This window comes from Podarcis bocagei (genome assembly GCF_964188305.1).
Source record: "Podarcis bocagei genome assembly, chromosome: 1".
In the NCBI taxonomy this organism is placed as follows: Eukaryota; Metazoa; Chordata; class Lepidosauria; order Squamata; family Lacertidae; genus Podarcis; species Podarcis bocagei.
The window spans coordinates 13,353,544-13,377,770 of NC_138125.1; the positions used below are offsets into that span (position 1 = coordinate 13,353,544).

The 24,227-nt window shown below is 45.7% G+C and overlaps 1 protein-coding gene across 7 annotated transcripts in view; it reads right to left on the bottom strand.

Moving 5' to 3' along the window:
* Positions 1-420: 420 nt before the first annotated feature.
* The window catches only part of INF2 (inverted formin 2), a 70,574-nt gene continuing 46,767 nt past the window's right edge, over positions 421-24,227 (bottom strand). The window contains exons 9-23 of one of the 7 annotated variants that reach the window (XR_014007468.1): positions 23,533-23,678; positions 21,360-21,421; positions 19,278-19,380; positions 19,068-19,153; positions 16,864-16,964; positions 15,006-15,076; positions 13,293-13,400; positions 13,094-13,164; positions 12,062-12,182; positions 11,781-11,945; positions 10,601-10,703; positions 8,057-8,221; positions 5,336-6,094; positions 2,806-3,883; positions 421-2,136 (exon numbers count right to left, since the gene is read on the bottom strand). Coding sequence is in view for 6 of the 7 variants with exons in the window: in XM_081191242.1 (XP_081047368.1) it covers positions 3,807-3,883; positions 5,336-6,094; positions 8,057-8,221; positions 10,601-10,703; positions 11,781-11,945; positions 12,062-12,182; positions 13,094-13,164; positions 13,293-13,400; positions 15,006-15,076; positions 16,864-16,964; positions 19,068-19,153; positions 19,278-19,380; positions 21,360-21,421; positions 23,533-23,678 (2,138 nt within the window). In the remaining variant the exon portion in view is untranslated. Of the gene's footprint in view, positions 3,884-5,335; positions 6,095-8,056; positions 8,222-10,600; positions 10,704-11,780; positions 11,946-12,061; positions 12,183-13,093; positions 13,165-13,292; positions 13,401-15,005; positions 15,077-16,863; positions 16,965-19,067; positions 19,154-19,277; positions 19,381-21,359; positions 21,422-23,532; positions 23,679-24,227 lie in introns of all 7 variants that reach the window. The other 6 variants (XM_081191242.1, XM_081191244.1, XM_081191245.1 and 3 more) reach the window with 6 other exon arrangements.

Genomic DNA, 24,227 nt, shown 5'->3' on the forward strand with positions numbered 1-24,227 from the left:
AATAGGTCTGCATGGATAGTGTCATTCTAAAGGTTAGTCACTAGGTGGCACTAGATCTAGTTGTATCTGAGTGGAGTCAGGCACTTCCCTTTGCTGTTCTGTTCTTGCTTAAAAATCAATGAAGTTCTTGTTTAGCTTCCTGACTGTTGGGTTCTCATATATCAGTGCTATTACCTAAAATGGGAACTGTGTATTATTTGGTACGTTTACAAGTTTGAAAGAGTAAGCTTTGATAAAAAGATCTTGGGATTTCCTGTTCGCCCTCCTGCACAACTTGCTTGCTTGAGTCTGGTGAGGCCTTATAGCATTGCCAAATTTGTTATTTCAGTTGGAACAGGAGCGTGGGTCTTTGTAGGAACAGACACAGCAGAGCATTTGCATTTCATGTAACAACAGTAACAAACAACAAACAACACAACCTTGGTCCCGCATATCTTTCAATGGTCAGCGCCCATTTACAGTCATTTAATGGAAGCCCTTCCAATAGGAAGTTGACAGTGTTGGCTTGAATTATCCCTGCCATTGGGTCCTAGAGGCACCATTTAGGCCACATCTCCCTCGGCTTCTGCAGGCATTCGATCTGTGAGTTACCCAGAGTGGTTCATCCAGTGTGACACTGACCAGAGGCCTGTCGCAACAGCATGAAACCGGGAGGGAGTTTGTATAGAATTAGAACTTCACATAAGGCACGTATGTTTGGAAATCTCTTGCATCTGGGTGCTACCTATTAAATACCCACCGTCACCCTAGGAGAAAAAAAACAACCCCACCTCTACCCCCGTTACCATGGCTACCTTCCATAGCATATGTTACTGAAGAATGTGCTTCTTTTTATTTTTTCTGTCTCGCTGCGCCACCTGTAAAGGAAAGGACACATCAATTTCCTTAGTGCCATTTTGAAGCAAAGGGGTTGCTTAATTTGGAGCATCATGTACGATCTCTGTCCGCGCTGCAATCTGTTTAGCTCTAACACTGCTGCAGCTTCATGTGCCATTTTTTTCCTGGGGAGATGACTGAGAGTTTTAGCAGTCTACAAACCTCCCAAGCTGAAAGGGATACTGAAATTTGAGAGTTCCGCTTTGGTTCTATGGTGGGGGAGAGGGAGCAGTTTATAAATATTGCGGATAAATGATTTTTTGCCTTGACTTGTGTTTTCAAGTGAATGCATTACTGGGAGGTGTGGAATGAAAATGTCTACAACAGCCTCCAATAGAAACAGCTTGCATGTTCGCCAAAGTCACTATGCGTATAAAGGCTATATTGACAGCATAGCTATTAAGATGAACATTTTATAACTTCTTTTAAAAACTGTACTTGAGCTTCTTGATTTTTGTTCATCTTCATGCACTGATTGGAAGATTTTCCTTTTTTGTGGGCTGTGTGATTGAGAATAGGGAACTCTGAATAGGATATTTACTGAACAAAGTGCTCTTATGGAGAAAGACTGGTCATTTGTGGACAATTATTGGGATCTCTTGGGAGAGATCTTCCATATCGTTTCCAGTACGGGTATTTACAGAGTTAGCTGGGTAAGGGTGTGGGAATGGAAGGCCTGGTAAAACAAACACGCTGGTCATATAACAAGGCGTTTAGAGATCACATGTCATTGATTCATTGGGTTATGTTATGGTGGCTTGCAATCAGAAGGCAAAAGAGGAGTAACTATGCAATTTCAGGATATTCTTCTTCTTGTTTCTTGACACTTTGTCCTCCCCAAACACCCTCCAGGCATCTTGGACTACAACATCCATTGTGCCTGACAACGGACCATGCTTGCTGGGAGTGATGGGACTTGGAGTGCGGCAACATCTAAAAGGCCACAGATGGGGGGGAATGCCTGCTTTACACCACCGAAGGCAAAATCTGAGTGGAGTCTCAGTGAGCAGTGGAAGAACTGAAGAGTCCTTTGGATATCCAACAGCAGCGCAAACCCACCATCAGATTATCAGGACTTTGATCCAGATTTATGTCACAGCTCCATTGAACAAAGGAGTCTTTGGTGGTGGTGGGTTGGTGACTCACAGATACGCCCAGTGCTTTTTTTCTGGGGGCGATGCAGGGGTACGCATACCCCTAAACATCTTGTGAATCTTTGTACTTTTGTCCATTTATCCTTGGTTTTCAAATGGCCTAGTTCTCAAACGTTTTGGCTCCCGAACGCCGCAAACCCGGAAGTGACTGTTCCGGTTTGCGAACTATTTTTGGAAGCCGAACGTCCGATGGGGCTTCCGCGGCGTGCGATTGGCTACAGGAGCTTCCTGCAGCCAATCAGAAGCCGTGCTTTAGTTTTCGAACGTTTTGAAAATTGAACGGACTTCTGGAACGGATTCCATTCAACTTCCAAGGTACATCTGTACTGTATTTATTTCCCCCGATTTGAACTATAAAATGATGATCTTCTTGAGTCAAAATGAGAGTACCACTAAACATATTTTTTTTAGAAAAAAAGCACCGGATACACCTGTCTGTGCACTGTGACCCTGCTGTCTGGAATAGGGTGGCCATGTGTCCTATTTCACAGAGGAAAGTCCTCTATTTTAAAGACCCGTTTAAATGCAACCCTAAGAAGGCAGAGCAGGTGGGCCATGAAGTTGCTCCTCAAAAACACCTTGTAAACCTGTGGGTAAGGACTGTCTTGTTTTGATTCAACCATACATCTAATATTGTACTTAATGTAGATATACTATTGTGTTTTATGTGTTCTGTTTTCTTCCTACCTTCTCTACTGGTTATTGACCAATGTGCATTTTGAATTAGGAATCTTTAGTTTGAGATTGGCCCAAGTTAAGGGGTTGTGGTAAGGACTGCAAACATGAGAAGTGGTTTCAACCTGCCAAAGCACTGTGCAAACAATAAGAGTTATATTATTAAAGGTGAAGGACCCCTGGATGGTTAAGTCCAGTCAAAAGTGACTATGGGGTTGTGGCGCTCATCTCGCTTTTAGGCTGAGGGAGCCGGCATTTTTCCACAGACAGCTTTCTGGGTCATGTGGCCAGCAGGACTAAACTGCTTCTGGTGCAATGGAACACTGTGACGGAAACCAGAGCACATGGAAACGCCGTTCACCTTCCCGCCGGAGCAGTACCTATTTATCTACTTGCACTAGTGTGCTTTTGAACTGCTGGGTTGGCAGGAACTGGGACAGAGCAACGAGAGCTCACTCCGTCGCAGGGATTCGAACCGCCAACCTTCGGATCGGCAAGTCCAAGAGGCTCAGTGGTTGAGACCACAGCGCCACCCGTGTCCCTATATTACTAGAGTTCTATTACTAGAGTGTTTCAACAATGGAGTGGGCCCAGTGCGCAGAACGGTTTGGGCTGAAATCTTCACTCAAAGCTCTATTTTGCCATGAAGTTCAATGGATGGCTGTGGGAAAGCCTCAGTTTCATTCTACTGTTGCAAAGAAGGAGAACATAACTGAAATTGCATTTTTACAGGATTTTAAGGTATGGAAAACAGAAATCAAGACGAAAAGGACACCTGTAATCCCCACACGCCTGACAACATTAAACGATTCAACAAGAGACGTAAATTTTCCTGTGAGGAAACGATGATTGGCTTGACACAAAAAAAGGTAAGACCTTGGACCCAATCCTGAGCAACTAGGAGTCTTGCTAGTGACTCCAGTAGCTACAGAGATTGGACCTGGATGGCAAAATTACACACACGAAAAGAATATAGCGCATATAATTAGCCATTACAGAGGCAGAAGCACAGCTTTACGTGGCAATGATCATTAGGCATGGGAAGTCCCAAACGCGACGGTTAGTTCACACAGAGAAGCTGCCCCCGGTGGTTTACATACCTCACTGCAACTCACAACCTCTTTTTGCTTTATTATCTCCAGTATCAACCATCGCTTTTAAATCAGTGTCAACCACTGCTTTCAAATAAAAGAGAGACGCTGAATGTAGCCAGGTGATTAGCAATACCAAAACTGTTAACAACATGGCCATTTGGGCCAAAGGTCAGCGGGATGTCACAAAGAAGTCGCTTGATTAAAGACGTCTTAGCCGGTTAACCTCGGGAGCTTTAGTTGATCAGTCATAATTAATGAACTGATGACGCTTGCATACAAGTTAAGCAAGAGCTCTGAAGCAGAAAGGCAGACGTCCATCTTTTTTTTTTTTGTAGGATGGATGTATGCATTTGCAAGGAATGAAAATGCAGAGGTCCAGCTGTATGGCATCATAATTATTCTCTTGGAGGTTCAATAACTATTGTCAATGCCTACCAGCCACAATAGTTATGATCTACATCTATTGGCAGAAGCAGAATGACACTGAGTATGAGTTGCTGGGAATCACAACTGAGGAGAGTGCTGTTGCACTCTTTGTGGGCTTCCCATGGGCATCTAATTGGTAGATTAGATGAGGGGGAGGAAAGAAATAATCTAATTTAGGTATACAGTGGTAGCCTGGTACTCAAACGGCTTGGCTCTAAAACAATTCAGCTCCTAAACGCTGCAAACCTGGAAGTGAGTGTTCCGGTTTGTGAACGTTTTTCGGAAGCCAAACGTTTGATGCGGCTTCCGATTGAATGCAGGTTTTTGAACTGTTTTGGGAGTCAAATGGACTCCCGGAACGGATTAAGTTCGAGAACCAAGGTACCACTGTAAATAAGCTTCAGCTTCCTGTCCATTACATAAAAGTATACCTCCAATAACACTTAGCCAACAATTTTCAGATATTCTGTTTCGAAACGGGATTTGGTGGAGAGGGGAAGATGTTCTCCCCGCCACTCAGATTTCTCACCACCTATTTACTGGACCAGTGTGCACCTTTTTTTCTTTTTTACCCTCAAGATGCCAGAGGGAGGGCAGACAGAACCCTCGGAGCTGGCTACAAACATCGCCAGGTGGCCACATCTCATTGGCTGTGTCACAAAGTCAAATCAGAGTAAGGGAACGGAAGCGTCGCCCTTGGTCAGAGTTGACTTCGCAAGGAAGTTGTGTAGCCAATTGGATTTGGCTATGCGATGGCGACATCTGAAGCTACCTCAGGCTAATGCCTGTCGTTGCTGCCCATGGTTTCTTATCTTGCAGTTGCGAAACGCCCTGAGATCTATGGATAACGGGCGGCACAAAAACAAAATAAATAAATAAATAAATAAATAAATAAATAAATAAATAAATAAATAAATAAATAAATGTGCCAGGCAGAAGTCGGGAGTGTGGCTGCCATTCCCAAAGGGGATGAACGCTTTGCCCTTTTCCCCCATCCCTGAAAATCTCCAAAAGAGAGAGGGCAGGTCTGCCTGAATGAGGCCCGTGAGCGAGCTAGCTAAGTTCGGCTCAGTCTTGACCTCCAGCAATTACAATTCAAAAAGGGCTTACTTGAGTTGCTCTTGCTGTGCCTTTTCTTCTTCTTCCGCTTTGAGGAGCCCCTCTGGCCCTCCTTGTCGGCAAGGGCTTGCTCCGGAGGGACCGCCGCAGAGCACGAAGAATCCGTCACTGGCTCCTCCGAGAAGGACTTCTCCTGAGAGATGTCCACCAGAGAGTCTATAGAAGGTTCTTTGTTTTCCTTGATCGCTTCTTTCGGCGCCTCCGGGGTTAGTAGCTCTGTGGTATGTCCAGGATCTTCCTCCTTTCTGCCGCTTTTCCTGACGGCGCCGCTCACCTGGTCATTTGGATTTAAGCCGTTCTGCGAACAAACCAGTTCTGTTCCGCCAGCTGGGTCTCCAGAGCTTAATGAAATAGTTTCGCTTCCAAGGCCTGAGGTGCTGCTCCCAAACTTGATGAAGGAGGTCGACTGGGACAACACCAAGTCATTGAAGTCCACGTTGTCCTGGGTGCTACAAGGGACGGCCCCCTCTTGCATGTTTGTGCTGTTTCCTGATTTTCCACCTCCCTCCAGTGGAAACGAATTCAAGGAACTCGTCTCAGTACCAGGCCGGGTTGGAGAACATCTCCCACTCCCCACTCCGGGAACAGGCTTGTCAGAAGCCACGGGGTCAGCGACAGCCTCCTGCGTCTTAACTGGGGTCATGACATCCAAAGCTGTTTTTTCTACTTGATTCTGGAGCTTAGTTTGCGCAACCACATCCTTTTCCCCTTCCTCCTTCGCTGGGTCTTTGGCAGGCTGGACACTTTGGCCTGAAAAAATTGACAAAATACACAAGGATCAGATCCATCTCTGGGTTGTTCTTTTTTGTGTGTGAATGAGAAAGAAACACACTGTCGGACAAACATTGAGGCTGCTCCTGAGTTTCCCTAGTGCCAGCCCCCACCAAGACTTTCTGGTTTCTCCACCTCTCTTTCTTAAAGGTAAAGGGACCCCTGACCATTAGGTCCAGTCGTGATCGACTCTTGGGTTGCGGCGCTCATTTCGCTTTACTGGCTGAGGGAGCCGGCATACAGCTTCCGGGTCATGTGGCCAGCATGACGAAGCCGCTTCTGGCGAACCAGAGCAGCACACGGAAATGCCATTTTCGTTCCCGCCAGAGCGGTACCTATTTATCTACTTGCACTTTGATGTGCTTTCGAACTGCTAGGTTGGCAGGAGCAGGGACTGAGCAATGGGAGCTCACCCCGTTGCGGGGATTCGAACCGCCAACCTTCTGATCGGCAACTCCTAGGCTCTGTGGTTTAACCCACAGCGCCACCCGCGTCCCTTACCGCTCTTTCTTAGTAATGCGAGTTTCCCTGCCCTTCCTTTATTCTACCGCCTCCGATTGGGGGAGATGGGAAATGTGATGTGAAGCCACATGCTGAGTAACTGTTGATGCGGCAGTGTTGTGCAGTGGCTAGAGCAGGCATAGGCAAACTCAGCCCTCCAGGTGTTTTGGGACTACAATTCCCATAACCCCTGGCCACTGGTCCTGTTAGCTAGGGATGATGGGAGTTGTAGTCCCAAAACAGCTAGAGGGCCGAGTTTGCCTATGCCTAGGCTAGAGCATCAGCCTTGGAACTGGGCAGGGGTACTCACCTGAATAAAATATTGGGTGGGGGCAGGTAAGCCCCACCCCGCGTAACTGATCACATGATGCGGTGCACACACACCATTTGAATGGCAATGCCCATCAACTTTGGGGGGCCCCAGCCCCCTCAAATATTTTATTGACTCCTATGGACCTGGGAGAAGAGGGTTTAGAGCCCCACTCAGCCATGAAACTCACTGGGTGACCTTGAGCTTGTTACTGCCTTGCCGCCTATCCTACCTCACAAGGTTGTTGTCAGCGTTAAATGAGGAGGGAGAGAACAGCACACACCACCTTTAGCTCCTTGGAGAAGATGGTGGGATATAAATTGAATGTCATTGGGTTGCTGCTTTCTAGCTCAGCCTCCTATTTGACGTCTAGTCCCAGCCTCCGAAATGGTAAATTCCAGATTCCGCCACATGGGGGCTCAGTCAGATGAAATGCTACTCACACAAAGCAGCATTGCACAGATGCTCTGGGTATCAGTTGCTGGGACCTGTTGTGTTCAGGTCCTACTTGTAGGCCTCCCATTGGAATCAGGTCCCATAGGCCACTTTGAGAACAGAATGCCTGTCTAGGTGAACCTTTGCCACCTAACTGAGCAGGAAATCTTATGTTAAAATCCCCACCCCCTGTTGTCACCAAAAAGAGCAATGGGACAAGGCTGCCCATAAAATTAAAAAACCCATTTTCATTGCAGTGATGGGTGGATTTTTGCGACTGCAAGTTGTTTAAATCTGTTTTAATGTTGTATTTGATCTTGCCCTGGGATATCAGGGTAAAGGGTGGGGAATAACATGTTAGTTTTCACAGCAGCAGCAGCAGCAGCAGCAGCAGCAGAAGAAACAGCAATTGCCACTACAGTCGTACCTTGGAAGTCAAACAAAATCTGTTCTGGAAGTCCGTTCGACTTCCAAAACGTTCGCAAAATCGTGGCTTCTGATTGGCTGCAGGAAGCTCCTGCAGCCAATTGGAAGCCGCGGAAGCCCCGTTGGACATTTGGCTTTCAAAAATAGTTCGCAAACCGGAACAGTCACTTCCGGGTTTGCAGCGTTCAGGAGCCAAAACGTCCAAGAACTAGGCTGTTCAAAAACCAAGATATGACTATTACTACGACTTTTAGATTTCCTGTTCTTACCATTTTCTTTCCCTTTCTGCGGTTGACTGGGTGATGTTTTCGCGGGCGTGTCTGTATCGGCTTTGTTCCTGGCCGTTTTCCGCAGCTGGAACCCCTTCCTGATGTCAGCCAGCAAAGCATCGATAACACACACTTCGTCTTGCTTCACAGCTCCTTTCTTAACTACTGTTGGAAATAGAGGAGAGAGTTAGCCGGACGATCAGTGTGATGGGCTACTGACATGCTGGGGCTTCTGAATTTCAAAAAGAAGGTACTTATATTTAAGCTGCCACGAGATGTAGTGATGGCTGCCATCCTGGATGGCTTTAAGAAAGAAATTAGACAAAACCACAGAGGATAACGCTGTTAATTGTTGTTGCTCAAAACATCTGGAGAGCATGTTGTATTTATTTTACTGTTGTTAGCTACCCTGAGTCCGGCTTTGGCTGGCGAGGGCGGGATATAAATAATTTATTATTATTATTATTATTATTATTATTATTATTATTATTATTATCTGGTTGGTGGAAGAAGAATACAGTGGCACCTCGGTTCTTGAACATAATCCATTCTGGAAGACCATTCAAGTTCTAAAGCGCTCGAAAACCGCGGCCACAAAGGGCTGCCTGCAAATTCAGTTGAGAAAATTGAAAAACAACCAGCGTTAGACTTCCGAGGCACGTTCAAAAACAGAAGCATTTACTTCCGGGTTTTCGGCGTTGGGGTTCCGAAATGTTCGTCAACGGAGACGTTTGAGAACCGAGGTACCACTGTAGTTTAATTGAAACTTTTTACTTAATTTCCTTCCATGCAGTGTGCTGCCCTCTGGCAGCCTTCACCATTATTCTTTCCCTAGCAGTATGGCTACATGATCCCAAAATCCATCATATTGGTGATACTGAGAGGCAGAATGAGGAAAAGCCGTTAACATCTATTTCACTTGTACTCCAGGTCTCCTGTAAAAATGTCATAATCTTGGATGAATTTAACAAAGGACGGGTCAGCTCCCTTTTTAGGCCAGTGTCAGGGAACTGCCATCGGAGCTAGAGGCGGAGGGAAGGCTCCAGAGGGATGCCGGAGAGGGTCCCAGTAGGGAGAGAGGCAGCCCATCTGCTGGGGAAGGAAATCAGCGTAACACCAGTGGAGAAGGGGGGCAGATGGGGGAATCGGAGAGGAGGCTCCAAGACTCCTTGCCGGAGACCAGCGGAGAGAGTACGGGTACTCGGCTGCCCACACCCTCCCTGCGCAGAAGACTTCCGCGCAGGGAGAGTAGGAGGAGACTTGGCGTCAAACAACGTTTATGCTGGAAAAGGTTCAAGAAACGCCCACTGACGGATTCTGCCAGCGACTGAGACAGTCACGATGCTGGAGGCTGTTCAGACAGAAAGGGTTTAACCAGGTAACCTTGCCAGCAGTGGCGGCAACTTACGCACGAGCAACCCCTAAATCCATTATAGCCAGCTAAAGAAAGCTAAAGTTGGCTTTGCTGGAGTCTAATCTTTGTCAATTATCTTCTGAAAAACTTTTGGAGTTTGCCATTTTTTGTGGCAACTGAATCCATCATATTGTGTTGCACTAGAAGCAGTGGGTCTCAAAGGATGTGGTGGGAAGCTTCAAAGAAACATTTTAACATTTTAGTGTAGTACAGTATAGCATACTATCACCATTAATTTTTTTTGCAGAATATGATTGGGTATCTTTTCAAAGCAGAGACATCACCTTGCCAACAAAGGTCCGTATAGTTAAAGCTATGGTTTTCCCTGTAGTGGTGTATGGAAGTGAGTGCTGGACCATAAAGAAGGCTGATCGCCGAAGAATTGGTGCTTTTGAATTATGGTGCTGCAGGAGACTCTTGAGAGTCCCATGGACTGCAAGAAGATCAAACCTCTCCATCTGAAGGAAATCAGCCCTGAATGCTCACTGGAAGGACAGATCGTGAAGCTGAGGCTCCAATACTTTGGCCACCTCATGAGAAGAGAAGACTCCCTGGAAAAGACCCTGATGTTGGGAAAGATGGAGGGCACAAGGAGAAGGGCACAGGGGCACAGAAGGGCACAGAGGACGAGATGGTTGGACAGTGTTCTCGAAGCTACCAGCATGAGTTTGACCAAACTGCAGGAGGCAGTGGAAGAAAGGAGTGCCTGGCGTGCTCTGGTCCAGGGGGTCACGTAGGTCGGACACAACTAAACGACTAAACAACAACCACAATAAAATCCTGTGCCTGCTTCCACAATCTTTTCAAAACGAGAGCAAGAGCAACAAGTGATACTCTTATAAACAAAGCACTGCTGGGAGTTGTTTCTCTTTGTTTTCCAATGCATTTGTTATCAATAATAAAAATAATGAGTGTGGCACAAGCAAATTTTAATTCTGAAAGTGTGGCCCAAAGAAAAAAAAAGTCTGAGAAACCACTGCACTAGTGAGTACTGGAACAGATTTTCCTGATCCATGTTTGTAAAAATAACCTGGGAAGACAGCAAGGCACTGAGCAGAACTTCCATGACCAAGAGCACCCTTGCTCAAACACCTACTGCATTACGTCAACAAGCCCATCGAGATACTCACTGATCTTTCCGTTTTCTCCTTTCTGCCTCTTCGCCTCTTCTTCCTCCAGCTGCTTCTTCCGTTTCTCAGCTCTTGCTGCTTGCTCCTTTCGGTCCTTGTTCTCCTGTGGGTAGGAGACACTGTCATGTAAAGGGCATATCAAATGTTTGCTTTAGTTTTATTTGCAAATTATTTTTTATTGATTTTCCTTTAAAAAAAACAAAAATAAAATTGTCACTAAATTAATACAAATTTAATACAAACTTAAAAACTGACTTACCACCCCCCAGATGTTTTTTGATTTTCCCATCCTTCCGTTGCTGCTCCAAATACATTAGCTTTCCTAATTTTCATTTCAATATTCAATTAAATTCAACGTAATTATGTTACAATGCTTCATCTCCTCTCCCTGCACATTGGTTGTACAAGTACTAATTTCTGCAGAGACTTTTATATATTATTATAACAAATCCACAAAATAATCAGGTAGAGTAAATCTTTTATCTGTCTATAATAATCATTAACTTTAAATCATTTTCCTCTGATACCACTCGGGTAGAGCTCTGCCTTAGAAAAACAAGCTCTACTTCTTTTTTCTAAAAAAACAAAAACACGAAAACAAAGGTTTGCTTTATTATCAGGCTGCCACAGCAGCTACTAACCACGACGGCTAAATTCTATCTCCACTGCCAGAAGCTTTATCTGATTTTTCCTGCGCTTCCTTTTCTGTACATATTGTAATCCTACACGCTAAATGATGCTGCTGATGCTGATGTTGCAGTTCACAAACAGATTCCCCACCTTATCTCCTATTCCTAACAGTATTTAAAGGTAAAGGTAAAGGGACCCCTGACCATTAAGGTCCAGTCGTGACCGACTCTGGGGTTGTGGCGCTCATCTCGCTTTATTGGCCAAGGGAGCCGGCGTACAGCTTCTGGGTCATGTGGCCAGCATGACTAAGCTGCTTCTGGCAAAACCAGAGCAGCACACGGAAACACCATTTACCTTCCCACCAGAGCAGTACCTATTTATCTACTTGCACTTTTGACGTGCTTTCGAACTGCTAGGTTGGCAGGAGCTGGGACCGAGCAACGGGAGCTCACCCCGTTGCGGGGATTCGAACTGCCAACCTTCTGATCGGCAAGTCCTAGGCTCTGTGGTTTAACCCACAGCGCCCACTATTTCATTCTCAAATTCAAACCTTTAACGCTTTGATGTAGAGATCCCGGAAAGTTTTCATGGTGTTAAACATATCTTCCAAAGACAACTTGTTTGGGTCCTCGCAGAGGTAGTTGGCAAGCTTTACTTTCTTCGTTTCAATGACTTCGAACTCGGCCTCCAACTTCTTGTTAGCGCTGATGCTCTCCTGAAAGACATTGGATTTAGGTCAGAATTTAAAAAACAAACCAACAAACACAGCAGCAGACTGCCCTGGCAAAATGGCGGAGGCCTCTAAGCGCAGTGAGCCTGTCGCACACCTACCTGAATAGCTTTTCCATACTGGGCTCTCACGTCTTCCGTTGATGATGACAATTTCCGTTCAAGATCCTGCAGCTTTTTCAGATTGGAACTGGATTCAGAACGTATCACATCAAGGTTGATCCTGAAAAGGAACAGGCCACAAGTTCTGGCGTCTGGATCTGCTAATCCTGGGAAGGAACTGGGAGTTATGTGGGGCTTTTGAGGGATAAAATTCCCATTGGAAGTTTATTTATTGATAGGAGATATTTGCACCCCAAAATCCCAAGGCAAAATATAATGTGTGTGTGTGTGTGTGTGTGTGTGTGAGAGAGAGAGAGAGAGAGAGAGAGAGAGAGAGAATAATGTGTGTGTGTGAGAGAGAGAAATATATTGCAGCAGTTTGCTATGCAAAAACATAAACCCATACAGTAATTTTATTTAAAAAATTAAAAGCAAAATAATTAAAAATAAAGAAACCCAGCACCAACAAGTTGCACATAAAGGCCCTTGCCTATTTTATATAAAAGCTCTTTCCAGAGATGAAGGTCAGGCAACTGTAGGTCTTGGGCAGAGGATTAAAAACTATGAGGAAGTTCACTACAGTACAGTGGCGTAGCGTGGGTTGTCAGCACCTGGGGCAAGGCAAGTAATTTTCTCCCAAAATTTCTCCCAAGGCAAGTAATCCACCCCTAACCCATGGATTTGCGCCCCCTAACCCTAACCCCCAGATGTTGCGCCCGGTGCGGCCGGCCCCCCCTGCACTCCCCACGCTACGCCACTGCTACAGTACATTTGGAAACAGGAACACGGGACCTCTAGCCAAATCTTGGACTACAGTCTCCATCATCCTTGACAACTGGCTATGCTGTTTGGGGCTGACGTGACCTGGCAGTTCAACAACATCTGTAGGGGGTTGCAAGTTCCCCACTCCTGCTCTGAAGTATGACATTCAAAGACCAAAGCCCTGACAGTCTCATTTTTTTCTTGGCAACAACTTTACATTTTTAAAAACACACCCGCCCACATGCATGCATGCACACAATGCGTTCCTACCCTGCTGCCTTTGAAACATATTCAATGTCTTTGGGGAGCTGCAGCAAGTCTGTGTGATTTTTTTCTACTTCCTAAGCAAAAAAAGAAAACATTTATTATCATCATCATCATCATTTAAATTTGTATATCGCCTTCCATCCACAGATCTCACACAGCATAAAATTACATTATATAAAACCCACGAAATATCAGGAAATACCTCCAAAATATGGTGGAGCAGCGTAATGCGAGTCTGGTTTGCTTTAGTTTCTGTTAGCTTGAGCAAAGTGCCAATTTTAAAGCCGTCGGCATCTCCCGTGTGACTTCCCTGTGGAAAGAAGAAAAACACACCAAAATGGACCTGTAAGAAGAGCCCTGCTGGTTCAAGCAAAAGGCCCATCTAGATAAGCATCCTGTTCTCACATTAATGCACTCTACGTGGGGCTACCTTTGAAGGTGACCCGGAAACTACAGCTAATCCAGAATGCGGCAGCTAGACTGGTGACTGGGAGCGGCCGCCAAGACCATATAACACCGGTCTTGAAAGACCTACATTGGCTCCCAGTACGTTTCCGAGCACAATTCAAAGTGTTGGTGCTGACCTTTAAAGCCCTAAATGGCCTTGGTCCAGTATACCTGAAGGAGCGTCTCCATCCCCATTGTTCTACCCGGACACTGAGGTCCAGCACCGAGGGCCTTCTGGCAGTTTCCTCATTGCGAGAAGCCAAGTTACAGGGAACCAGGCAGAGGGCCTTCTCGGTAGTGGCGCCCGCCCTGTGGAACGCCCTCCCACCAGATGTCAAAGAGAACAACTACCAGGCTTTTAGAAGACATCTGAAGGCAGCCCTATTTCAGGAAGCTTTTAATGTTTGATGTATTATAGTATTTTAATATTCTTTTGGAAGCCGCCCAGAGTGGCTGGGGAAGCCCAGCCAGATGGGCGGGGTATAAATAATAAATTATTATTATTATTATTATTAACCAGCCATTTGATTATGGGATGTTTGCAAGCAGGTTCTGAGTGCAATGGAACTCTTCCCAAAAGAGATTGCTAGCAACTGGCATTTAGAGAAATGCTGTCTCTGACAGAGTCAGTAGGGATAGATGAATCTGCCCATTTTGGTTTCTGCAAGTTTCTCATTTTTCCAGTCGTTAAGTTCCGTTCACCACATTTCCGCATCAGTTTGGGCATTTTTTCTTACATAAAAAAAAACTCACGAAAAATTCACCTAAAATACCGTATTGGCCCGAATATATGCCGCACCTGAATATAAGCCGCACCTTTAAAATTGGAGGGGGGGGGAGGAGAAAAAAGAAAGAAAGAAAAATACCCAAATATAAGCCGCTCCATTCCTCGCTGCTCCTGACTGCATACTGGGGGGGGGGGGGGTTAGCTGTGCTGTGTTCTGGCAGCCTTTCCCCTTCCTCGCTCTCTCCCTTCCAGGCCTTGGGGGAGAGGAGGGGGACTAGGCATGGGACGGGTGCCACTTTGCTGCACTCCTGGCGCTGTTTGCCCTGCGCTCCTGGCTGCATACCGTAAGGTCGCGAATATAATCCACACTTGAACTTTTCATGGTCAGAATTTGGGGAAAAACTGAGGCTTATATTCAGGCCAATATGGTACATGTGGGTTTGTTTTTTTTTGCAAACGATTTCCCCAGATAGAAAGGTTTTTTTTGTATGTTATTATTTTAAATATTATTAATAATGAATTTTTACACACACTTTGCCCTAGGGTGTGCCTTTTCTGTGAACATTACCCAACTGAAGAACTGCATAGCAAAATTCAGAGGAGTGTGAATTTTGAGGGATAACTATGTTTTGGTTTGCAGAAGTACAAACGTATGTAGGTTTGCCTTTAAAACTGAACTGAAACAAATCTCTCTCCCATCCCTAAACTGTAGGGAAAGGAAGGGAAAGACCTATCACTTACGTAGTTCAAGAAGTTTCCAACTTTCAGGATCAACTGACAGAAAACAGGCAAGCGTTGGCTGGTGAGGAGATCTGGGGGAGGGAAAAAATTAACTGGTACAAAGCCTGAAAACAAGACCTTAGGGCAACAGCCCTCTCCCCATCTGTCATTCCAAGCAACTGGTTTTTAGAGAAATACTGCCTCTGATAGTGGATAGCTCAGCTGGTTAGAGCATGGTGCTGATATTGCCGAAGTTGCAAGTTCGATCCCCGTATGAGACAGCTGAATTGCCGAGAGTTGGACTAGATGATCCTCAGGGTCCCTTCCAATGACCATTCTATGATTGTGGCTAGCAGCCATTGATCACCCTCTCCTTCATGAATTTGCCCAGTCCTCTATTAAAGCCATCCAAGTTGGTGTCAATCACTGCCTCCTGCAGCAGTGAGTTCCACAGTTTGTATTGTGTGGGAAAGTACCATATTTTTCGCTCTATAAGATGCACCAGACCACAAGATGCACCTAGTTTTTGGAGGAGGAAAACAAGAAAAAATAATAATCTGAATCCCAGAAGCCAGAACAGCAAGAGGGATCACTGCGCAGCGAAAGCAGCAATCCCTCTTGCTGTTCTGGCTTCTGGGACAGCTGCGCAGCCTGCATTCGCACCATAAGACGCACACACATTTCCCCTTACTTTTTAGGAGGGAAAAAGTGAGTCTTATACAGCAAAAAATACGGTACTTTCTTTTTGTGCATAGCCATGGAAGATTCCTATACCAGATTTAGAACCAGGAGTCTAGGAAGTTGCCTTATGATGAGTAAATATCACTGGTCCATTTAGGTCAGCGCAGTTTACCCTGACTGGCAGCGGATCCCCAGGGTTTCAAAACAGGAGACATTTGAATCCCTAGATATGCGGAGAATTGAAACTGGGACCTTCTGCATGCAAAGCTCTACTACTGAGCTACAGCCAAATAAAGGTTAGGAAACATACAGAGAGGTGAGGCCTGCCATCGTGCCCCCAGTCCTCCCTTGCAGAGTTATCTTTGCGTGAGTAAGCAAAATGCCTTAATTTGGGGGGTATGGAGGAGAACAGATTTCTAAGCCAGGAAGCTAGCTTTCAAGTGAAGGGCAGCAGCACCTACAGCTCATTTATGGGCTGAGGTTTCTTTGGAAACTGTTGCTATGCAGATGGGATTAGTACACTGCATGCCGAACGGATCGTGGCTCCATTCCATTCACTATCACTAGGCTGGTCTGTGCTAGCCTAATCTGGAGGCACCAAGTACATAAGACAGCTAAAGTTTGCATTTCCTGCACAAACGCAGATCTGTGCATTAGGGAAGCATATGACCTGGTTTCTCATTAAAAAAGCCAATTCTTGCATTCGACCGAGTCCTACCTATAAATGAACCCAAGTTAGTCATTAACTTCAATGGGTCTACTCTATATAGGACTGCCGTAGAACACCTCCCGGGGAGTTTGATTTCTTTGGACATCGCCATCTGAGATGGGATGTCCAAACATTGGGGACCACAAAAGATCTCTTCTTCTTTGGTGATCACTCATAGCCGAGTAAGATAGTCTTCCATGTGGAAGGATGTGTGGAGGCCAGTTCTGGATCCACACATCCTTCCACAGTGGGGACATTGGTTTCTGGGCAGGAGTTGATCACGGTGTGGATTTGCCAAGCATGCTTTCCTCTTAGCACGTTTCTCCCTTGCGTCCTGAGTTTGAGTGTCTTCAAAGCCCACGACACCTTTGGTAAAGGCTGTTCTCCAACTGGCGCGCTCGTAGGCCAGTGTTTCCCAGTTGTAAGTGTTTATACTACATTTTTAAAGAACTGACACAAGATCTACCTGGGGGTTAAGCCCTTGTTTACCTTCACAGGCCCTCCTGATGGTTTCGGCTTTGGGCTGCAGCATCTCCAGCAGAACGGCCGTCTCTTCGCACATGAGCATGCACTCGATCCGCAGCTGGTAGCTGGAACAGAAAGAGTGATGCTGGCACAAAAACCTTGCACATACACTATGCTGAAAGGATGAAAGCACACTGCCCCCTCCTCTTCCCTGCTCTCTCTTCTCCCCCAACTTTATACGGTATACAGCATTAAAGTCTCACATCCACTAGAACTGATCTGTAAAAAGGACTTTATGATCTGAAAATAGAGAAAGATGTACCGTACTTTTCCATGTATAAGACGACCCCATGTATAAGACAACTCCTATTTTTGGGAGCCCTCAACAGTTTTTGAGCTTCTTTTGTAAGTTCGCTGAGCTGTTGAGCAGCTTTTCGACGATTCCCCGCTCTGGCTGGCAGAACTGGTGCTGTAATACACCACATACTGGCACTCGCCAAATACTCTTCCTAAGCTGGGAAGATCAGGTAAGCAGCCTCCTCTCCAACATTTCCCTGCTACCGCTGCAACACCAGCCCTCGCTTACTCAGCATATTAACCAGTGTATACGACGACTCTCAATTCATTGCAAAAAAAATCAGAAAAAAGGTCGTCTGATACATGGAAAAACACGGTATGAACTTTTGTAACTCAAGAAAATATTTAATAAAAACTACTACTACTACTACTACTACTACTACTACTACTACTACTTATTTACACCCCACTCATCTGGCTGGGTTTCCCCAGCCACTCTGGGCGGCTTCCAACAAAACAGTAAAAATACATTAAAACATCAATCATTAAAAGCTTCCCTAAACAGGGCTGCCTTCAGATGTCTTCTAAAAGTCAGATAGTTGTTAATTTCTTTGACATCTGATGGGAGGGCATTCCACAGGGCGGGCGCCACTACCGAGAAGGCCCTCTGCCTGGTTCCCTGTAACTTCGCTTCTCGCAGTGAGGGAACCGCCAGAAGGCCCTCAGAGCTGGACCTCCGTGTCCAGGTTGAACGACAATAAAAATACATAGAAAACCAGTTCTGCATTTAATCAGAACTAAGAATTGATATTATTTTAGGCTAGCTCTTGTTGAGGAGGAGCTTGGTCAAAGCTATGTTACGTTGATCTAAGTGGCCCAGTTTCCCTGCAGGCACCTCTAGAAAGCTGAATTCTCAGGCACATTAACATAGACAGGTCTTTTCATGGCTACTAGCCACCAGAGGCAGGTGGAACCTCCAAATCTGAAAGCAGTATACCTGATGTAGGCTGAACATATGTCACTGTCTTATACTGAACCACGTGGACTGGCCTATTCAGCTGAGGATCATTTTACTGTAGGGGGAGCCAGTGCGGGGGCCCCAGGGGCCGTGGAGTACAACTCTAATCAGTCTCACCCAACATGGTCAATGGTAGGAGATGATGGGAGTTGTAGTCAAACAATATATGGCAGCCTTTCTCAACCTGTGTGTCCCCAGATGTTGTTGAACTACAACTCCCATCACCCCTAGCTAGCAAGGGTAGAGCTCAGGGATGATGGGAGTTGTAGTCCAACAACATCTGGGGACCCACAGGTTGAGAACCACTGATATACAACACTAGTGGAATAACAAATGGCACCACTATCTGAGGCAGTCCTGTTTAGGGATGTTTTAAATGTTTGATGTTTTATTGCTTTTTTATTATTATTAATATTCTGTTGGGAGCCGCCCAAAGTGGCTGGTGAGACCCAGCCAGATGGGCGGGGTATAAATAATAAATTTATTATTATTATTATTATTATTATTATTATTATTATTATTATTATTATTTTCAAATATCTCAAGGGCTGTCACATGGAAGATGGAGCAAGCTTGTTTTCTCCTGCTCTGGAGGGCAGGACTCAAACCAATGGCTTCAAGTTACAAGAGAAAAGATTCTGAATAAACACCCTTTCTGGTACTACAGATAAAATGCCTCCACTTCCCAAAAACTAATAAAACGCAGGCAAGACAAAAAAAACCCCAACCTTCCCTCAAAACAGACAACTCCTCACTAAGCAACAAAAGCCAAAAATTCTCAATTAAAAACACCTAAATTGGGAGGTGAACCTTGATGTCCACAGATACAATGCCAGGGCCTCTGTCAATCTGTTAGAACATAGGATTCATTTCCTTAACAGCCCCTGTTAAAAGATGTGAGGCTTTCCATTACCTAGGAACCCCAAGGAGCAGAAGATAGAACTGGTCTGCATTTGCTAATTTGTCCTTTTCTTCTTTGAAGGATTTCAGGTTTTCTATCTGAGAAGAAAGCAGAAGGGTTAAGTTCCAAAAACATCGCTGCGTTTACATACTCACTGCAACACAGAGAAGAACTGAAATAAGACTTTGCTTATGTGTGTTCAGAAAGAAGGGCACAGCTTACTTCATGTTTTTCGGGTAGGAGTTTCAGCAGCTGCTTGAGAACCTCCACGTCAAACTTCGTTCGGTCGCCTTTCTGGATCATGTCAACCACCTCCACATTTGGGCTATCGATCAAAGAGATTGTTGGTTAGATGCAACTACTGCCCTGCGGGGACAGGGGATTATGAACTGGGAGTGGAGGTAGGGGAAATCATATGACCTCTTCTGATAATGTTAGAATTTGAAGGTTGCCCAATGAAGTTGCCTGGCAAGTCAGTTCAGGATGAATGTTAGGGATGGGAGAACCTATCAATTTTTGTGTTTCTCAGTTTCTAATTTTTCCAGCTTAAATTTAGTTTTTCAAATTTCAACATCAGTTTTAATTTATTTTGGGGTTTTCAAATCCTCATGTAAAGTCATTAGCATTATAATGCAATTTTCTTCTGATACAACATGTTTGCATTTCCCCTTAATATACACATTTTGTAGTCCCTAATATATTGTGCATTTTTGTATGTCAGTTTTGCTAAGAATATGTGTTTGTATGCACACTTTTCTTCTGAGTGCACCCCCCCCGACACATTACTTGACGGAAGAACTGCATTGCAAAATTCAGAGTAGTGTAGATTCAAAGGATGACCGTGTTTTGGTTCCTGTAGTGCTTCAGAAAGTGTGAATAATGTGTGTTCACATCTAAAAGCAAACTGAATCAAATCTCCCTCCTCCCTGTCCCTAACAAAAGCAAACTCTTCTTCATTCTGTGCATAATTGTCTTATGGAGTTACTGCAACAAGCTGTAGTGCTGGTCATCAGCTAATTAAGACACAGTCAAGGAGGCTAGATCAACCAATGGCTATTAACCACTGTCTAGCTTTGAATATCTATTGTTAAGGTCAATCAACAAACTGGGGACTCGGCTATACAGCTGCACATAAAACGTTTTAAGTGTGTTGTAAAAGTGCATTATACAAATATGACACTAGATGGCGATATTGAGCTATGGCAAATGCAATGTATTTTTAAAAACGGTTTTAAAAAAATCATTTCTCACAACTTTTTAAAAATGTGTCTGGATTCCACTTGGGTCTTTCATACTCTAGGCTGCTGCAAGAAAAAAACTACCTTGAAATAAAAGTAACGTAAGTTTAGCTGCTGTTCAGACAGCTGCAGGGTCACGTTGGGGCACAATTATTACAATCTTTGGGGGTTGTTCCTCTCACACCACCTCAATGCCAAAAAAGAGATCTGGGCTGAATACTTCAGCTAAAAACTAGTCAAAATATGCCATTACTGTTATTTAAATAAATCAAGACAGCTGCTTGTGGGAATTACCGTATTTTTCGTCCTATAGGACGCACTTTTCCCCTCCAAAAATGAAGGGGAAACGTGTGTGCGTCCTATGGGGTGAATGCAGGCTTTCGCTGAAGCTTGGAGAGCGCCCCTCGCGCCAGGCAGACATCCGCAGCATATTGGAGTAGTGCACAGCATATTGGGACTCCCGTGGGGCTCCGTACGCTGCGGATAGCAGCCTGCTGCCTGGCGTGCGGGGCACCCTGAAGCAGAGAGCCCCTTGCGCCGGGCAGACATACGCAGCGTGAGTTCCCGTAGGGCTCCCTACGCTGCGGATAGCAGCCTGCTGCCCGGCGCGCGGGGCGCCCTGAAGCAGAGCGCCCCGCGCGACGGGGAGACATCTGCAAGCTCCACAAGCTCGGGGGACAGCGGGGAGGCGCAGCACCGCCATCCCGCTGTTCCTCGACCTGGTTTGGTTTCCCCGACCTGGTTTTTTTTTGGGGGGGAAATAAAGGAATTTCCCCCCCTTTATTTCCCCCCCAAAAAACTAGGTGCGTCCTATGGGATGGAGCGTCCTATGGGACGAAAAATACGGTATTTGCGTGCACGTATGAGGTTCTGGATTCAGGGCAACATTTGCACAAATCTACAGGTTGCAATCTTTTGGACAACCACACTTCCTTAAATCCTATTGAACTGCATGCATAAAAAACCCCACAGGATTGCAGCATCTACTAGGATTGCTAAGGAGTGCTAATTTTTCATCAACATTTGACCTTAATGCTCTTTTTTCAATTGTGAAACGAGATCTCACCACTTGAATTGCTTCAAAAAGATGTTCAAATTGAGACTCTTCTTGGACTCCAGAAACGTGATCTATTTCGGAAAAGGAAAACATTTTTGGTCATTCTTACAAAGAAGCGCATGGAAGTTACTCGGCCACTTTTTCTTGATGGTTAGACCATTGGTCTATTTGGCACAGTACTGCCTACACGAATTGGCAGCAGCTCTCCAAGGTTACAGGGACGCGGGTGGCGCTGTGGGTTAAACCACAGAGCCTAGGATTTGACGATCAGAAGGTCTGCAGTTCGAATCCCCGTGACGGGGTGAGCTCCCGTTGCTCGGTCCCTGCTCCTGCCAACCTAGCAGTTCGAAAGCACGTCAAAGTGCAAGTAGATAAATAGGTACCACTCCGGTGGGAAGGTAAACGGCATTTCCGTGCTCTGCTCTGGTTCGCCAGAAGCAGCTTAGTCATGCTGGCCACATGACCCAGAAGCTGTACGCTGGCTCCCTCGGCCAATAAAGCGAGATGAGCGCAGCAACCCCAGAGTCAGTCATGATTGGACCTAATGGTCAGGGGTCCTTTACCTTTTACCTCCAAGATTACTGTCAGGGAACTGACATTGGAGCCAGAGGCGGAGGGAAGGCTCCCAAGTGATGCTGGAGAGGGACCCAGCAGGGAGAGAGGCAGCCCATCTGCTGGGGAAGGAAATCAGCGCAACACCAGGGACAAAGGGGGGCAGATGGGGGAATCGGCGAGAGGGCTCCAGGACTCCTCGCTGGACACCAGCGGGGAGAGCACGGGTCCTCCGCTACCCACACCCTCCCTGCGCAGAAGACTTCCGCGCAGGGAGAGTAGGAGGGGACTTGGCGTCAAACAGCTTTTATGCTGGAAAAGGTTTAAGAAACACCCACTGACGGATTCTGCTAGCGACTGAGGCAGCCACGAAGTGAAGGGCTGTCCAGACAGAAAGGGTTTAACAAGGCAACATAGCCAGGAGTGGCGGCAACTTACGCACGAGCAACCCCTATATTCATTACAGTTACAGTCAGGGGTCTCTTTTCCCAGCCCTGCCTAGAGATGATGGGATTTGAACCTGGGACTTCCTGCATGCAAGACAGATGCTCTACCCCTGAGCTATGGCCCTTCCGCAAGAAAAGAAGAGGATTAGACAAATTTAAAAGGATTTAAAAGAGGATCAAACAATTTCAGGGCTACTAGCCACGATGGCTCTGCCCTGCCACGAGAGTTGGAGGCAGCCAAGCTTCTGAACACCAGTTGCTGGATATCTCAGGAGGTAGAGTGTTCTTATGTTTGGGTCCTGTTTGCAAGAAAAGGCTGAAGGAGCTGTTTAGTCTGGAAAAGAGGAGACTGAAAGGAGTTATGATAGCCATCTTCAAATATCCCAAGGGCTGTCACATGGAGGATGGAGCGAGCTTGTTTTCTCCTGCTCTGGAGGGTAGGACTCGAACCCATGGCTTCAAGTTACAAGGAAGGAGATTCCGACTTCACACTTTCTGAGGGTAAGAGCTGTTTGACAGTGGAATGGGCTCCCTCAGCAGGTGGTGGACTCTCCTCCCTTGGAGGTTTTGAAGCAGAGGTTAGATGGCCATCTGTCAGGGATGCTTTAGTTGAGATTCCTGCTTCATAGGGGGTTGGACTAGATGACCCTTGGGTCCCTTCCAACTCTATAATTATATCATTCTATGATAAGAAAAGAAGCAACTTTCCTCACCAACTTTGAAAGCTTCCTTGCCTGGTCACCTAAAGGAGATTCTCCATCATCACAGGCAAGTGGCTATCTGCAAGGCAGTCTTATTGGTATACAGTGGTGCCCCACAAGACGAATGCCTCGCAAGACGGAAAACTCGCTAGACGAAAGAGTTTTCCGTTTTGGAGGTGCTTCGCAAAACGAATTTCCTATGGGCTTGCTTCGCAAGACGAAAATGTCTTGCGAGTTCCTGCGGGTTCCCCCCCCTTTTCTAAGCCGCTAAGCTGCTTATCAGCTGATCCGATAAGCCGATAAGCCGCTAAAAGCCACTAAAAGCACTAATAGCGCTAATCCGCTAATCCGTCAATGGGCTTGCTTCGCAAGACGAAAAAACCGCTAGACGAAGAGAATCACAGAACGGATTCTTTTCGTCTTGCGAGGCACCACTGTAATTGGGACAGACTGCGCAGTTATCCAGATGGATCATTGTCTTACCTCCTTCGGTTCCACCTTCACCGGGGCTGCCTGTTTCTCCTTGGGCTTCGTTTGTGGGAAGCAAAACAATTGCTCTATGCTCGTGTAGTCCGGCTCAATGATCTCCTCGCTACTGCTTGTCACGGAAGCCCACATAGAGTGTCCCTCTGCAAGACAAAAGGCATTATGGCAGGCGGCACACAACAAGTTCCCCTTGCATATATCCCCTCGAAGTGAGGCACTGCAGGAAAATTATTAGATATTGGATGCAAAAAAGAAAAAGAAAATAGTACAGTAGAAAATGAAAAGGTTGATGGCACTGAAGTCTTTGAGATGCCACAGGACTAGGGTAAAGTTGGACTGAATTACGGAGAGCCTCTCCAGCTGTCCTTTCTATCGTGCATCAATGATAAGCTGTACTCGTTATAGTCTTGGGTGGCAGTTATTTCCTGCCCCATTTTCAATACTGTTTTGGGGGGAACGTTCTCAGAAAGAATCTGCATGGCCGTGGCTGCAATCCATCAATTTGCATTAAAAAGGAATCTCAGCAGGAGAGCCAACGATACTAAAATTGATGACGAGATACGAAAAAGAGGCAGCCAAATACTTTGTTTTTACAAACACGTCAAAATAGCAGCATTCTAGAGCGTATAAATAAATATACCAAGTTCAAGCCAGGCATCATGGCAGCTCGAAAGCCTATCAGGACAAGGTGG